General features: G+C 40.5%; 1 protein-coding gene across 1 annotated transcript in view; it reads right to left on the bottom strand.

The window, feature by feature from the left end:
• LOC115625485 (protein tipE) overlaps positions 1-8771 on the bottom strand; it is a 54099-nt gene extending 45328 nt beyond the window's left edge. Inside the window, exon 1 of the mRNA XM_030520534.1 lies at positions 8002-8771. Within this exon, the coding sequence (XP_030376394.1) occupies positions 8002-8771 (770 nt within the window). The remainder of the gene's footprint in view (positions 1-8001) is intronic.
• Positions 8772-16862: the final 8091 nt, after the last annotated feature.

Genomic DNA, 16862 nt, shown 5'->3' with positions numbered 1-16862 from the left:
AAGATGCTGATGTTCAAATATCTATGTGTACTCACAACCTCAGTGGAATCTGAAGAAGAGCAAATAAGGTGGGCAAAATTCCAAAAACTACGGGAGTCATGGAAAATCACTAATTGCTAGGGACTAGGAGGAAATACAACATTTCTGCGAATTCATATACTTGTAAGTAATCTTGGGATAAAATTAGCGTACATACATAGACAGACGGACATGCCTAAATCGAATCGTCTTGTCATACTGTTCAAGAACATATATTCTTGGGGGTCTGCCACGCCTCCGTCTTTGTGTTACATAAATTGATACTAAACTGGTATACCTTTTAACCCCTTGGGGACAGGGTATAAAAACATTAAGTTTACATTTCTCGGTCTTCCTTCTAGCTCTTATATTTTCTGCGATCCTTGAGTTCATATATACAAGGAGCGTTCCAAAGTAAACAGGACTTTTTGAATCTAGCGCACCCTGGTGGCGCTATCTATATGTCAACTGGTGCGTTAGAATCTGCTATCTTTATCGATTGTCCAGTGAGAATTTCATGACATTTCAACGATTGGAAGTGAAGTTATTGCGTTTTAAGTGGCAGTATGTTTGTGTTATCGTTGTGAAAATGAGCTGCGAACAAAGAACCAACATTAAATTTTGTTTTAAAATTGGTAAAACTTTTACTAGCCGAAATCATCATTGAAATTGATGGAACTGGAATTGAACATTTCGAAAACATCGATTTTCCTCAGAATCCAACATTCGATCGACGCTTGTGACCGATTATTTGACCAAAAATCACATTTTAATCATTAACCACTCGCATTATTCACCTGATATACATAGCACCTTGCGACTTCTACCTTTTCGGAAAAATGCATTTGCCCATGAAAGGAAAACGTTATGCAGACGTAGAGGCCATTAAAAAGGCTTGCACCGGCATACTGGCAGCCAACGAGCTAAAACACTCGTTCGACATGCTTTTGGATCGTGCAAAAAGCTGTATTGAAGCAGAAGGAGACTATTTTGAATGAAATAAATTGATTTTGCCGAAAAAACCATTTGTTCTGTTTTTTTTTTAAAGTCCTGTTTACTTTGGAACACACCTTGTACAAGTGGACATACTAGATCCTGGATTTATATACTGTGTGGGGTCGGCCACGTCTCCTTTTAGACTAAACTAGTATACTAGTGTAGTTTAATGTTCAAGCGAGGTTTTCTACAGGTGTGCTGTGAAAATTGAATGCCTTTTTTGGCACATGAATATCTTTTTGTTGTTGCGAATTCTGAGCCCCCGTGGCGTTAACTGACACAGCTGATTGTTCATAAATTTGGCTTAATAAGATATTCAAATTTAGATTACATCCATCTACTATACTCGTATGTGCCAGGGTAATGCACGCATGTTGTATCCACACGTCTTACGTCTTATTATTTATGTTCAGTAAGCACACGCTCATATTGGAGGTCAGAAGTGGATGCACACACACATATATGTCCAAACAGGACTTTGTCCTTGGCGTGCGTGGAACTCCACTTATTTCTGTGCACGTCTCAATACGGCCCCAAAAGTGGGCTAAGCATGTGAGAGCGTTTGCTTTGGGGCGCAGTGTGGAGGAATATGATTTTCGCGCTGACAATCAATTCATTCACAGTCACAAAATACGACGTTGATGCGATTCAATAGGTGAGCTCTACGCAAATTATAACCTGCGCATACAATTGACTTGTGCGTTAGATTTATTAGGTTCCTTGACCTACGGGCTCCGTAAATATTACAAATTTGTTGTAAAGAATGGTCTAGCTAAATTAAAAGTGGTCGAACAGGGGAGATATTAGATAATGGATAATACATAGAATTCCCCTGTACGTTCCACGCTTGTGTAAAACTGAGCAAAGAACACGCCTAACAGCACTGTTTTAGCCAGTATTAAGGAGAAGTGGAGCTTCTTAATTCAACAGATGCTAAAAAGGAAGATTAACTCCATGCTTGGATTCTCGAATGGATCGATGGTGCGCTGCCACTATTTCCGAACAATCATTTTAACTATAGATATAGAGTCTGGTTAGGCTTCGATCAAAGTGTGTCGAGCACGATGATATGAAGGCTTCCCAGCTTAGTTGTGACTTAATTAGAATATGGCAAGCTGAGTGAGTACCTTGTACTAATAGCGCCCATGTGGCTGATATTTCTCAAAGGACTCTGTTCGATACGAGATGTGTTTGCGTTTATGTTATTAATGAAACGCTTTCAGACTTCGAGCGGACTTACACGAAAAAAGGCGTTGTTATTATTGGACGCCTGCAGCCCGTTTTCGTCTACGATTGCTGCTTTCAGAGGCAGACAGCCAGCTTTGGCTGTCTTCCTCATCCGTGGCCCAAACGATTTGCTATTTGAAAAGCTACCCGGGAAATGAGAATTTATTGAACGGCATTCATGTGCTGCACATTATTAATATCGATTCGGAGCGCTAGTGTGGGTGGTTAGTCGGATTGGAAGTAGACTAGCTGCTGACGTCTTGGTTTTGGCGTTGCTTTTGCTCGCCTGCCATGCAAAACGGGTATAGATAGGCGAGCACGCGGTACAGTACAAAGATTGAGATATGGCATATATCCACACATGCATACACGTATAGTGTATGCAAGCGTCTGATAAAAATAACAATGGCGACGAACACATCTTAAAACATTTCCCGCATTCGCCCTCGGTGCTGAAGGCAGCGCCAAAGATAAAAGCGAGCCTCTTTATGTCATTTTATTGTTTCCATGGTGAAGAGCAGAAGAAAGACACGAACGTGCCACACTCACTACACATACATACATACACTGACTCAGATGGAAGCACGCTAGTAGAGTAGCAGCTGTCTGAAGCTAAACGGCCTTTCAGCAATAATCAACGTCCTCTGTTGTTATTAGATTGCGGCAGCCTGGAAAACCGTCGACCCCCTCTGCCCTCCTGAAGTTCTGAAGCGCGTTTGGGGAAACAATACCGGGTGTGGAACGTGTGCGTGGGACCTCATCGATGGCTGTTGGCACTTCCTCCCCAATGAGAAGTGAGAAACACACTTACTGACAAAAACCAAAATCACAAGCATTCATTAATTTCATGTTCTAAAAAGCTGCAGCGAATGGTGATGCAATAAATCCAGCGATATCCTTTCTTGAAGAGAAGCGGAAAATTCAATGTATATAAAAGCAATTCGTTGGTAGAGCCAGCAGCAAAGCAGCCAGTGCCTAGGCTAGTGCATCAAACTGATAAATAAGTATTATACGGTTGGCATAGCAAAAATGTTTCTTTTCAATAAAAACTAAACAGAAATATGTCAAATTTACTTATTGAATTAAAATTGTCATATCTGTTACATTCTTATCATTTTGCAAACCCTGTGCCCGAAGTCAAAAATCGTGTTATAAAATAATTTAGTTGTTGTAACAACCAGCACGATGACCGGCAGACCCACAAAGGACAATTATTCTTAATCAGTATTAAAAGGCGAATCGATCGGCATCGGGATTATACTTTCTGAGATCCTTGGGTTCATACAGATAGACAGACGGACATGGCTATATCGACTCGGCTTGTCATGCTGATCAAGAATATATGTACTTTGTGGGGTCTGCCACGCCTCCTTCTGTGTGTTCCATGTACACTCGCAAAAAATTAATATACCCTTGTACCCTTTGGGTACAGGGTATAAAAAGTATGGTCTATAAGATGCATAAAATGCAGGACCATTATAATAAAACAATATGGTTGGTTCTACCTTGACTTATACATACTACTCAAGCGAGTTTCAAATATTAATTGTTAGCATTTGATTTTTCTTGGCGATACTGGTTGTACTAAACTAGAAGTAATTGGATTTTAATAAGGTGTTCATGAATGAGAAATTAATACAGTTATTGACATAGAACGGAAATAATTGGGTAAATTAAAGAAACTTATGGGTTGATTAAAAAGCGTGACTTGTGACAAAAAAAATTAATATATTGCAATAAACACATATAGACCTAATAAAAAAACTTGCTTCGAAATATTAGCAATCCAATCTGTTGCTGCATAGCTGGGTATTTAAAATTAATTTAGATTCATTGCATAATTGGATTGTGGTTGTAATTCTCTACGCAGCGATAAGGCGGTGGGTAAGTGATTGGTTATGTCTATATTGGTAATTTTATTTAGCGCACAGCTGGTTGAAAATTGGCTGCGATTTAGCCGCGTTATGGCTAGGCGAATGGGTGAATGGGCAAATGATTAAGTGGGCCAAGCGCTAAGAAATGTACTTCACATTGGCAAAAACTGGGAATTAGCGAACAAAGTGGCAGCGCTTAGCTTGTTCACTTCCATTAATCAATTGCCAATCGGATTTGGCAGAGTAGCAGTTTGTTTTTAAATGGGAGCATAGTCTTTAACTCCACAGCCTCCCTCACTTGAATGTATTTGCTTATTTTCCCAAAATTAAAGAGACTGCAATATGCGTACCTTTGATATCCTATACGCTCGCAGGTAACAGAGCCGTGGTTGAAAGGACGGGGACAAGGTAATACGGCAACGAAAGCTAAGCTGATTATTCACACCCCGCAGTATTTGATTCGAATGTGTGTAGATTTTTTGTGCATGTGTGTGCATGGGCCATGACAGATAGCATTAACTAACGGCTCATGTTGACGCCATTTTGTTTCCAACTTTTCAAAAGCTCTTTTCCAGCTGTTTCTATTAGTGGTTTCCGTCATAAGCAACTTATGTGCATTTTGTTGAAACTTGCAGTTCCATGCGATAGAGAATCGTTGTGAATTATTTTGAATTGGAAATTTAGACAGAAGAAGTGAATTGCAAATTACTTGTAATCCTAACCACAAAGGTCCTGCGACTGCATAAGCAAGCCGAAAGAAGTGAACTGTACATCTTAGCACCATATGTTACCAGCAGTTTCTAAAATGCTTAGAGTTAAAATATTCAGGCGACAGGAAAATTCGACCATCTGAAGTAACTGGTACAGATAAAAGCTGCATAATTAGCCGGCAATACTCCAAAAATAATATTAATTGCTTATTGTGAAATCAAATTGTTTGACCTTTCAACTAGTATGTTGTCCCATAAACTCTTTCAAACTATGTGATCTTAAAATATTTACAAGCCGATCTGGCTTTTAATACTAGAGTAGTTCATGTTTTGAATTGTGATGCATTTCTTTGTGAACGATTTTAAGATGTTTTTGTATACCAAGTGTGCAATTTTATTATTGTTTTTAAACACATTAAACAAAGGAATAGCGCAAAGTGTCTCATATTAAGGAAGGTCCAAAAATCACTGAGAGATAAATTTTGAAACTTTTAGTATTAAATTCTATATATGTATATTCCGACATACTTAGTGAATTTCGATTTGCCAGTTAGACCCTTCCGGGCAGATCGAGTAAATTCCACTGTGAAGAGTGAAATTTGTTGTCGCGTTTCTATTCGACTCGTGATATAAATATTGATTAAATGGAAGTTTGTTCCTAGCCGTCCATGAAGAAACGTTGATATCAGTGCTATTGTAAGATAATATAATAAGATAATTATTTTTGAAGAGCAATATGCCAACGCACACCAAAAACGAGGTGAACACTTTCCCATCATTTGAAATTTCAAAGACCTAAACAGCTGAATTTAAACTCGGACGAAACTTTTCGACAACCAACTGGACAAGAGAAATCTCTCTCATACCGATTATCAGGTTAAAGAAATATCGATCACGGTGGCTACTTCGTATAGCTTTTGGATAAGCTTGGAAATTGCGGAAAGACTGCACCACCTGGAAAATTAAGAAATTAAGAATTTTCAATGAAAATAACCCACGAACTGCACTTTGAACTGCTTCAGCACAATCTCTTCAGACCTAGTCGCTAGCAATTTCTTTTTATTCCCTAAGTTGCGCTTGGGGCCAGACATTTTCATTAAATGCGGGGCCTATTTCCTTCGTAAAAAACCATTTTGAGGAGCAGAACGACGAATACTTAGAAGGGGTTGTGAAAAGTGTTGACTTAACAAAAAAAAATTATTTATTTATTTATTATTTAATTGAAAACACTTGAAGCTATGTTAGGCTAAAAACATGTCGGACTGCCCCCGAACATGTTCTTAAGAAGTAATTTTAGTTAACTTTTTAGCCCAGACCAAGGTCTAACTTTTTAACTCACGCTAGTTATAGTCAATTATATTTCTATAAAACTAAAAATTCACTGAAGATACTTTAGGTCAGGGAAAAACCAGGCGGGGAAGCACAATTTACTATCGATTTCGTGAGCACTGAATATTGAAAATGAAAATATATAAAAGAATAATTATTAAGGACAAAACAAAAGAGATTGTGTTGTGAGTAGGGGCGGACTGAATAGGTGACAAATGTGGTGGTCCCCTTTCTCTAATTGAAGGCTAAAAATAATTTATCAAATTGATATTACCCTATAATTAAAAATCAATGCGCACTCAGGAGCTGAGTTTGCTTTGTTCCTTAATTCATTTATGGTCGCACACTTGCCTGTAAAAATATACTCATAAAATGGCGGCATCGGCCAGCCGCTATTAAACACAGTCGTCCACTAACATACCCCTTACCTTTCCACCGACCACAAGAGGGCCAAGTCAAAGCCCACTCGCAATTGTCAACAGCCAACTGAACATATCAATCATTAAAATGTGTGCGTGTGTCGTGTTCCCCATGATCTTTGCCTTCCATGTCTCTGTCTGGCCGTGAGTGCGTGCCTCGCGAGCTGGCAGCTGTTTGTTGTCGGACGTTGGGCTGCGAGTTGTGGGTTGTGGATTGCGGAGCATAAGGACATGCATGGGCACTAAATTCAGCGCCATAAATTATAAATAACTAACTTAGTCCATTGCTCCAAATAACAACAAGGTAGAACCAAAACAACACTTTCCAACTGTCATTAGTAAATTATTCAAATTTCGACAGGGCCGCGGTATACAAACAAAAGCCGTTCGACTACGCCCCCGCATTTCCCATTGCAATCCGATTTCAGAGCTCAGCGCATCTATTAAAACCGCAGGCAAGCAATGACGGCACAGAAAGTTGTGTAAGCCACATTGAAATAAAATGAACATGCCCGACAGCTTATTCAAGTGAATGCAATGCAGGCCATCAATGCATTTGGAAATCGAAAGTTACTCGGTTTTTCTCTAGGATAGCGAAAGCTAATCGATCCTGTTGTCCATAATTATGTTTGAATACAGAAAAGTTTAAAAAAATATCAAAACTGAGCTATTTTAATGGTACAATTAAATATTTGTCGTTAATGGCTTTTCTTTACAACAACTTTCGATTTGAAACTATTCTACTTTGACTCATTACTTCATTTATCGTTACCTTAGAAGATACACTCAATGGCTTCTTAGTTTCTTTGTTGGATCATTTGGGTGTTCTGACTCTTTGCGATACACCACAAAATCTGAACATTTTGAGTTCAAAATAAAACCACCCTAATTTGTGAGGGTCGGCAGACCTAAGATAACTTGGCGACGGACCACCCTTAAGGAATTATCCCATAACAACATCACATGGGACACAGCTAGACAGACGGCCAGAAATAGAGTTCGATGGAAAGTACTTGTAGAAGCCCTAAGCTCCCAAGTGGAGTAAAACAGGAATATAAAAAAAAATTTGTGAGTATAGGATGTGGAGACTCCTTCCCTAGGCAACACGAGATTAATTAATTTGTTAGCGTCGGATTTAAGATAATCTGATTAGTTTGATATAGAAATCACAAAATATTTGTACGTATATTGTTTGCAATTTGTATAAGGATTTTAAAACGGGACAAAAGTTATTATCAAGCGATCTTAAACCTCGGTAACTATTCATTTCAATGATGGATGGAATGAATCGGTGCAGCAATGTTTGGTAACGCACCATTGCCGACAATTTTAATGTTTTTTGTAAAATGTAATTTTAATGTAGTTGTATCCGATTAGTCGTAAGTTAACCCCTTTTAAACTATATACTCGTATATATGTACAACTCACCTGAGATTCTCAATGCGGGGCCGTCTGCATTGCGGCCGATTCCGTCGATGGCTGCGATCCTTTTTACAACGGCAATCGCAGTGCATGATACAGAGTGCGATTGACGAGATGACCGTTATCACAAAGGGCACGGCAAAAAAATGGATGATCACTGCGACCTGATCGTCGTGATTGTAGGAGGTCAGCACGACGGTCTTGTTCTTTCGTGAATAGAAACACGGATAGATAGCACCCTCAATGCCATAGTAGGCATTGAAATTCTTGCACGTGACCGTCGGTGGATAGCCGCAGCCCTTGATGTTGACCAGGAGGGTGGCCTCATCGGACTGCTCCCATTCGGCGGTGTAATTGCTAAAGTCGGTCATGTTCTCCGGAATCGTTATGTTCTGCTCAATGAATGTCACATAAATGTGCACACAGCGATACAGATCGGAGGTACAGCCCTCGCGACACGAACTCCACGAGCAATTGAATATACCGACGAGATCTTCGCGACGCGTCGTTGTGCACAGAGTCGGATTCTCGATGAAGTCGTGGCTCAGCGTCGATATTGCCGGATCAACATACAGGGGCACGAGGAACAGCAGCGACGCACCGGCCGTCACCGAGAAGAAGGCCAGTGTTGAGGTGCTGTAGAAACGCGCACGTTCGCGCCACGAACGAAAGCGCCGATTGCCATTTTTCTTTTTTGGAGCCAGTTCTCGGATTTTACGTAACCGTAACTCTTGTTGTTGCTGCTCGAGTAGTAATTCCGAACTGCCACTCCTCATATTATTGTCCGTGCACACAGGGCGCTGATGTTGCTGATTGTTGCTGCTGCTATTGTTGTTGTTGTTCTTGTTATTTTTCTTGTTGTTGTTTCGGCTGTTTCAGTGTCGTTGTTGTTTCTGTTGCGTCGTCGTTGACGTCGATGTTGCCGTAATTTTCTACGCTGTCGTTTTCCCCAATATTAGAGCGGACTGCCGCAGTCGCAGCTGCTGCTGGCGTCGGGCCTGCTGCCAGGATGGAAAGCCACCGCAGAGGCAGCGACGTGGTCGCCACCCGCGCCGACTTAGGCCTGGGGTGTGTGGCAGTTGTCGCTGTTGTTGTTGTTGGTCTACTGCTTGGTTTTGATGCACTTGGCAGCAGAGTGGGAGCAGACACCAGAGCGGCTGAGAGAGAACTGCAGACGACGCCAGTCGCGACGACGCTGCCTACCGCAACGCGAAAGGCATGGAGACGACGAGAGCAGAGCCCACACGAAGTTCCAATATTCGGACTCGCACACACAACAAACACAAAAGGCGAAAGCGCCACAAGGATGTTTGAATTGAGGTTATGTACACACGCGCACTCGTGCGCTCCGCATGAGCACGAATGAGAGCCACGGAGAGCAATAGATAGAATGAATATGCCAAATCAGCTGTTTAACGGTAAATGCACACACACACAGCAAAAGTTGTAGTATAGCGATAGAAACAGTGCGTACGTGTGGCAGAACGAGATGGAGAGAGAGAGAGAGTGAGCTGGTCAGAGAGAACGAGCGCGCGCGAGTGTGTGCGTTGGGCGAGAGGCTTAATTTACTTTTGAATTTTTGGCACTGCTGGTAACTTTGCCATTTTTCTATTTTACGCGAATAACGCTACTCAGTTTCACGATATTGTTGTTGGTATTGTTTCTGCTTAGATTTCCAATGGCGCCATTTTTATCACTGTGGAAAAAAGCAATGCATTAACGATGCATAAACGATGACAGCAACATCAGGTAACTGTCAGCAGATTTTGGATAGCCTGCCAATTCATCAGTCAAAGTAAATTCAATTAAATTCAATTCATTCTATTCCATTCAGCAGCACCCGCACACAGCTGTTGGTGTAGGTTAGTTTAGTGTTGGTGAGCGAAAGAGAGAAACTGAAAGAGTGAGAGAGTTTGCGCCTATTGTGCAAGGAACCGTCCACGTCAACGTCGACGTCAGCGTTGACAGAGCACGCGCTTCCGGCGCCAGCAGCGACGTCTGCCATGAGCTTTGTCGCCTCAGTGACTGTGTAACCTTTGTGTTTTGTATTGTGGGTGGAATTATTTATGCTACACAATTTTTGTGTGGCAACCACTGTCAGAGGGAGTTGTTGTTGTACGTATTCTTTTTCTTGTTGAACTATTTGCTGAATTGGTTGATTGTTTTTCAATTTATTTACAGCTGCCTAGGTCCTGCTTGTCAGATACTGAAATCAGGCAATGTGCATAATGCACACTATACATACAAGTATATATGTACATATGTATGTATGTTATTCTGGTATCAGAACGATGTGACAAGCGCTTGAAATATCTTCTGAACCCGATTTGGATCAACTCGATTCGCCTGGCCCGGTCTGTCCTGGCCACTCTCTACCTGGCTTTCATCATTTCTTCCTTTTTTCGTTAGTCAAATGGCAAGGCTGCCTGCCCCTCATATGCTAATGTTCTAATGCTCCTCTGTCATTTTCATTACGTCTGCCAAGCCCGCCCGGCAAGTGCTGTCCACTCTGGCAGCTCGTGTTATGTCTGTACGTTCACACATACATACATATACATTCATACATACTATGTGTTTGGACGTATGTATGTGGACAAGTAGTACATATGTACATATATACAAATACACCTTCTTCATATTCTATTTGACCATTCAACTTGTAACGTTTTACTCATGTGTGTGCGTGTGTGTGTGTGTGTATGTCACTTTTGTTGTGTGACTTCGCGTGACTTCAAACGTTGGTCATTTTCGGTATTAGCAGTAAAGTTTACTTTTTTGTTGTTTTTTTGTTCGCTCTATTGCGACAGTTGCACGCATTTTACACACACACACACCCTCACACACACACACCCACCCACTAAATACACGCACAAAGCGAAAAGTGTTGAGAGTGTAGAGGCGTACATGTACGTATGTACATACATGTATGTATGTATGTATATATTAAGAATGATTTCATTTTTATGATTTGTTTGTAAAGGCATACAAATGTATGTATTCACTGTATGTGTATCTATATATTTATATTTATATGCATGTATGCATGTGTCTGTCTATATTCTAATTTGCTCGCATTCTGCTGTTGTTGCGTTAGTGATGGGAGTGATGGAAAAACTGCAACTCCTTTCTCCCATATGCTATTAAGTGAAACTGTGCTGTCTACTCTTTAAATGCCAGCTAGCTCAACCCCATAGACTTAGTTTTTGTCCCGATCAATCATCAGCTATTATTCCTGAATTATGTACGTGCTCGATGCGTGACAATCGGGTGCTCGGGTCAAAGCAGCCCGCTGTCTTTCTTCCCTCCAGATGCAACAATGCCATGCTCTAGTCTGTCGTCATCTGTTCGAGCATTGGCGACTATCGGCTTTAAAGGATTTGATTAAAGGCGGTAAATAAATTAAAATGGAATTCTCAGCTCATGGAATGCTTAAATTTTGTGTAGGCCTGCGTGACTACGCCTACAGCTTCTGGGGGAGGACCCACTTCCTATCACCTTGCTGACCTAACAAACCTTTGATACTGGTATGCGAGTGTGGCATAATGGATGGGAATATACTATGTAGACAAAGTACAACTGTCTCACTAACTTTTGACAGTTGAAATGGCACCCACGCGAATGCCTGCTGTCTACCGATGTTGTTGTTTTCGTTGCTGACGCCCTCTAATCGTTGCTGTTATTGCTGCTGCCCCGCGTAACGCAGATGAACAGAAATACAGGGAAACCGAAAAAGTTGTAAGTTTCGAACCAACAAATAACCATCTAGAATTATCGCTCCTGCTGCCAACGCACTTTACTAATTTACTTCGTTTTTCTATTTTATTATCCGTCGCACAAGGCGCCGTCGATTACAGCACAATTTGGCAGTACTTGCTGCTGGTTTTTCCACAGAATCGACACGAGAGCGCGCGCGCGTGGCCCTGACGTGCCGTCCGAGTGTATGTCCAAAACTGACTCGATTTTAAAAGGCGCAACTTGACTCGTGTGTGGGCAGCGACAGCGACAGCGGCAGCGGCGGCGGTGACGGCGACAGCGACAGCGACAGGGCCGTCGCCTGAGACGTTAGCAGCACAACTTCGTCGAAGTAACCGCGAGCGCCAAGGATGCTCATTTTGACTCGGACTCGGCTCGCGTGTGCGCTCCGCACGCGACGCCACTCAGTGAGGCACAGCAAATCGCACTGCTTGCTGTTGTCTGTGATTGTTGCTGTGGTGGCCAACACTGCCGCTGCCTAAACGGAGCCGCTCCCACGGAAATCAAGTTTAAAGGCTGGACTCCGGATTTTGGGGGTGGCATTTGAATACCCTTCCCAAGGGTCTGTTGCGTTCGGTCTGATATTTGCAACGCTCAGAATATTGCGAGGCAGACCACATGTTATTGCTATTATTGATCAGCACGACGCGCCGAAAGAGCCCCGTCCGTCCGTCTGTTCGTCTGTCTGTTTCTAAAGCTGTAAAGCTATCACTCTGTATTAATATGTGCTCGGTTTTTATACCTAAATCGGACGATTAAATCATAGCAACGAAGACGATAAATACGTAAAACATGTACGTGAATTTGTATGTTATTTACAAGAAGTTAAGTACATTTTCGAGGTTACCGCTCCGAAGCTAGCGCATATGGAGTAAGAGTATTAGGATGACCTTTTCATTTGTCAACTCTACAGCTTCTAATAATAATATTAATGAATAACTACGTGCGAATATTCATGTGAATAAATCAGTTGGTAAGCTTTATAGTACGCTAAGGCATCTGTCTCTGACGCAACATTTCCTTCTAGTCCGACTAAAGCTTCTAATTGCTAAGACATACTTGACACCCTCATTATTCAATGGCATTGAAATCTTTCAAACTCAAAACTCAAGCGCAATTGCAACAGCACATCTAAATGACCTAAGTTATGACTATAACTACTTATATCACACACTTATATCAGTAGCAAGCGCAAAGAAACAAATACAAATAAATAAAATAAAACGAAATTTTGTAACTAAATTGAGTTGAACTGAATTAAATCAGAAATTAATACGTAATGACTAGCGTAATAACTTAAAGGTAATCTTGTACTTGTAGGATAAGTTAATAAAATGAAATAAAAAATGTGTAATGTGTTAGCACACACGCATACTTTTGAATTCTAACATTCTCTGCTTTCACCATGGACGGTCGTGTAGTGGTCCGTGTATCTCCTTATTTTATTAAAACTGAAAATAACTGTTCAAACCGCTTGTAAGTGCTTGAGAACAGTCCTTTGGCTGAGGATATGTATATTGTTACGATATGTTCATTTCTCCTGAGGTTGTTCTTCTGGCACAGTGAGGAGTCGTTGAAGAATGTCCACAATGCTGGCCATAAAATAATGCCGACTCGAAATTTGAAGGTCCGCATATGTATACCCTTGATTTTATTCTGATGTGTTTGTCCCCTCTGAGTCTTCTGTTAAGTTGCGCGGTAAGATATATCTATATCACGCCGTTAGACTCTGTTTAAGACTAGCAGAAGGCAATCCTGTCAATCTTGAGTGCCAACATGTTCTCCATTTCTCCTACCACTCCTTCAAACAAGTAAAAAAGCTAAAGTCGGGTGTCGCGACTTTGAAATACATTGTACATATGTTTAGAATAATTATAGAAATTGAAAAAAGTAAGAGAATTAAAAAAAATTTTTTTGATCGATTTTACCTCTCTCGGTATTCGAACTCACGTAAAGGGTGTATAATTGCACATTTGCATAGCAATTGCGTCTATGTGTGTGTATGTATGTTTATGCGCGTCTATTCGTGTCTGTGTAAGCATTTTCCCAGTCAACCAAACAGCAACATCCACAACAGCCGAGGGCAGCGCTTGAGCAGCGCTGCAGCAGCAAATATATTTATGGCTATAACTTCTTGTTAAATCGGTCTATTATGATGAAACTCGGCATACGGACACATAATAACCAACTGGGGGTATTTCCAATTTTAGTTCGAAATTCCAAGAATTACGGGAGTTACGATTTGCGATTTGGAGAGGGGGGGGGGGGGGGGGAAGGAAATTCCAAAATATACATTTTCTGCGTATTCACATAAGGCATCTGGGACTAAAATTTGGTGTTCCTAGGTCTTATAGTCTCCGAGATATAGGCGATTATACGAATGGAAAATCGGGAAAACCCCCATAGGGGGGAAGTGGGGGGGGGGGGGAATAAAAAAAATAAAACAAACTTGCACAGCGTACATATATAACGCATCTTTGTGCAAAATTTGGTGTCTCTACCTCTTATAGTCTCTGAGATCCAGGTGTTCATACAGACAGACGGACAGACTGACAGACGGACAGACAGGGCGAGATCGACTCGTCTCGTCATGCTGATCAAGAATATATATACTTTGTGGGGTCTGCCACGCCTCTTCCTGCCTGTTACATTTTCACTTCCCGCAAACCTAATATACTCTTGTACTATACATTTTATGTACAGAGTATAAAAAAACAAAGAATTCCGGATTTTGTTTTTTTCTTCGTCTGATCAGTATTGCACTCTTCACTGAAAAGTGTTAGGGAATATTTTTTTGTGGTGTAATATCCATACATGCTCAGGACGAGAAGTCGATTCCAAATAATTTTACAAGTCAATCCACCAGGCTGTGTTTTCTTCACTACTCCTCACGCAGTTTCATATTTATTGCACAGAGGCTTCTACCTTTCGTACTTATACGCATATACTAATGCCGAGACCGCCCACATCAGTTCACTAATATATACAAGTATATGTAGATAAAGCTGTGATGGAATATTTTACAAAGAGTTTTTGTATGACACATTTTTTGTTTGTAAAGATATTAGACGGACAGTCTTTGCTGGGAAACGTGTTTTTCCTTGCAATTATGCTCATCGGTAAACTTTATAAACTTTTAGTGGTCGTGGTCCTACATCCTTCCAGCAATTGAAAACGGTTGACTTCTCACTGTGCGTGGCAATCTCTGAATTTAATTGAGAACGAACTACAGTGGGATACTTGTATTAATGATGTCAGCAACACTGCACATTCAAATCCAATTCTCAATTATATTGACCGCTTGCTTCCCCACATCTCCCACACACGAATAGTTTTGTGAAATGCAAATAACAATATGACTATGGAATTAACAGAATGCATTCCCAACGAAACATTGATAAATATTGAAGACAAGTATTACGCTATTGCAAATAAAGTTCGTAGTCAATTAGGCTAGAATATTTTTCTGTGGCGATGGCGATGATTTGGCGAACAATTACAAGTCGTGATGGTTGAAAAAATTGTTAGTAGAAGGTACTGTTACCTCGGCAGCCTATATGGAAATCATAACAAAAGTCGAATGTCCCGAATTCAAAATACTCTGTATATATGTGTATTACAATTAAAGAAATGTTATAAAATATGTTAAGAAATATATACATATATATAATCGGCACATACATATGTGTAGAATAACTAAGTGAAAGAAATGCGGAGATTATGGAAAATCAGTTATTGCCTTGGAGAGGGGGGAGGTAGGAAAATTCCAAAATACAAATTTTCTGCGAATTCACATAAGGCATCTGGGACTAAAATTGTGTGTCCTTAGATATCATAGTAGGTGATTATGGAATGGATTAAACTTAAATTAAATCTAAAATCGGAAAATCCTCCATAGGGGGAAGTGGGGTGGAAAATCATAAAAATAAAAAAAATTCGTATAGCGTACACACATAAGGCATCTTAGTGCAAAATTTGGTGTCTCTGAGATCTAGGTGTTCATACGGACAGGCAGACATACATATGTACATATGTAGATCGACTCGTCTAATATACTCTGGTAAATTTTATGCACAGAGTATACAAATTTGGCGTCAATACCTGTTGAAGTAAATGAGAAACAAATTGCATGTGCTAGCCTGATGACGCAAAAATGAAGCACTCTTTTAAATTGAACAGAAAAGAAACAAGAGAGAACGCTACAGTCGAGCAAGCCCGACAGTAAAATAGCCTATACTCTCCACAAAAAACGAAAATTAAAAAAAATTAAATTAATAAAAAAAATTGAATTAATTAATTAAATTAATAAAGTAAATTTATTTAATACATACATAGAAGAGCAGCGCTGCGGGCAGACCTGCAGGCAGCGCATGTGCAGCGATTTTATTTATGGCTATAACTTTCTTTAGAATTAACCCATCGTGATGAACCTTGACAAACGGACACATAATCACTAACTGGACGTACCTACCAAAATTCATTTCAAAAAGAATTACGGAAGTTATGGAAAAAACTCGAATTGGGGGGGGGGGTTGCACTGGCGAGAATTTGTTTTGCTAATAACTTTTCTTAGAATTGACAGAATTGAATAAAATTTTGAACAACAATTATATATAAATTATGTGTGCAAAGTTTAGTTTAGGTAGCATTTGAAATGTGGACGCTATTGACGAAATTCTGTAGCGAGCGAAGGGAGGGAAAATTAAAAAAAAAAAAAACTCGTCCTTACTCGGACCTAGGAGAATCTGGATGCCAACTTTGGTTATTCTAGCTTTTATAGTTTCTGAGATCCTTGCGTTCATCCAGACGGACAGACGGACGGACGGACGGACATGTCTAGATCGATTTCTCTCGTCATGCTGATCAAGAATATATATACTTTATGTGGTCGGAGATGATTCCTTCTATATGTTACATACTTTGCACAAACCTAATATACCCTTTTTACCCTACGGGTACAGGGTATAAAAATCACGAGCTAGCAATTATCAAGGAACTAGGCGAAAACGCTTTATTGCGCGTCCGTGAATTTCTTGACATCGGCGTCGATGCAAACACGCCAAAAACTGTCATGGCGGCCAAAATTGTGGAAGCTATATGTATATATTGGCGGC

Source organism: Scaptodrosophila lebanonensis, unplaced genomic scaffold, assembly GCF_003285725.1.
Source record: "Scaptodrosophila lebanonensis strain 11010-0011.00,11010-0021.00 unplaced genomic scaffold, SlebRS2 tig00000072-arrow-pilon, whole genome shotgun sequence".
In the NCBI taxonomy this organism is placed as follows: Eukaryota; Metazoa; Arthropoda; class Insecta; order Diptera; family Drosophilidae; genus Scaptodrosophila; species Scaptodrosophila lebanonensis.
The sequence above is the reverse complement of the archived record's forward strand: the minus strand, read 5'-3'. Positions and strand labels throughout refer to the sequence as shown.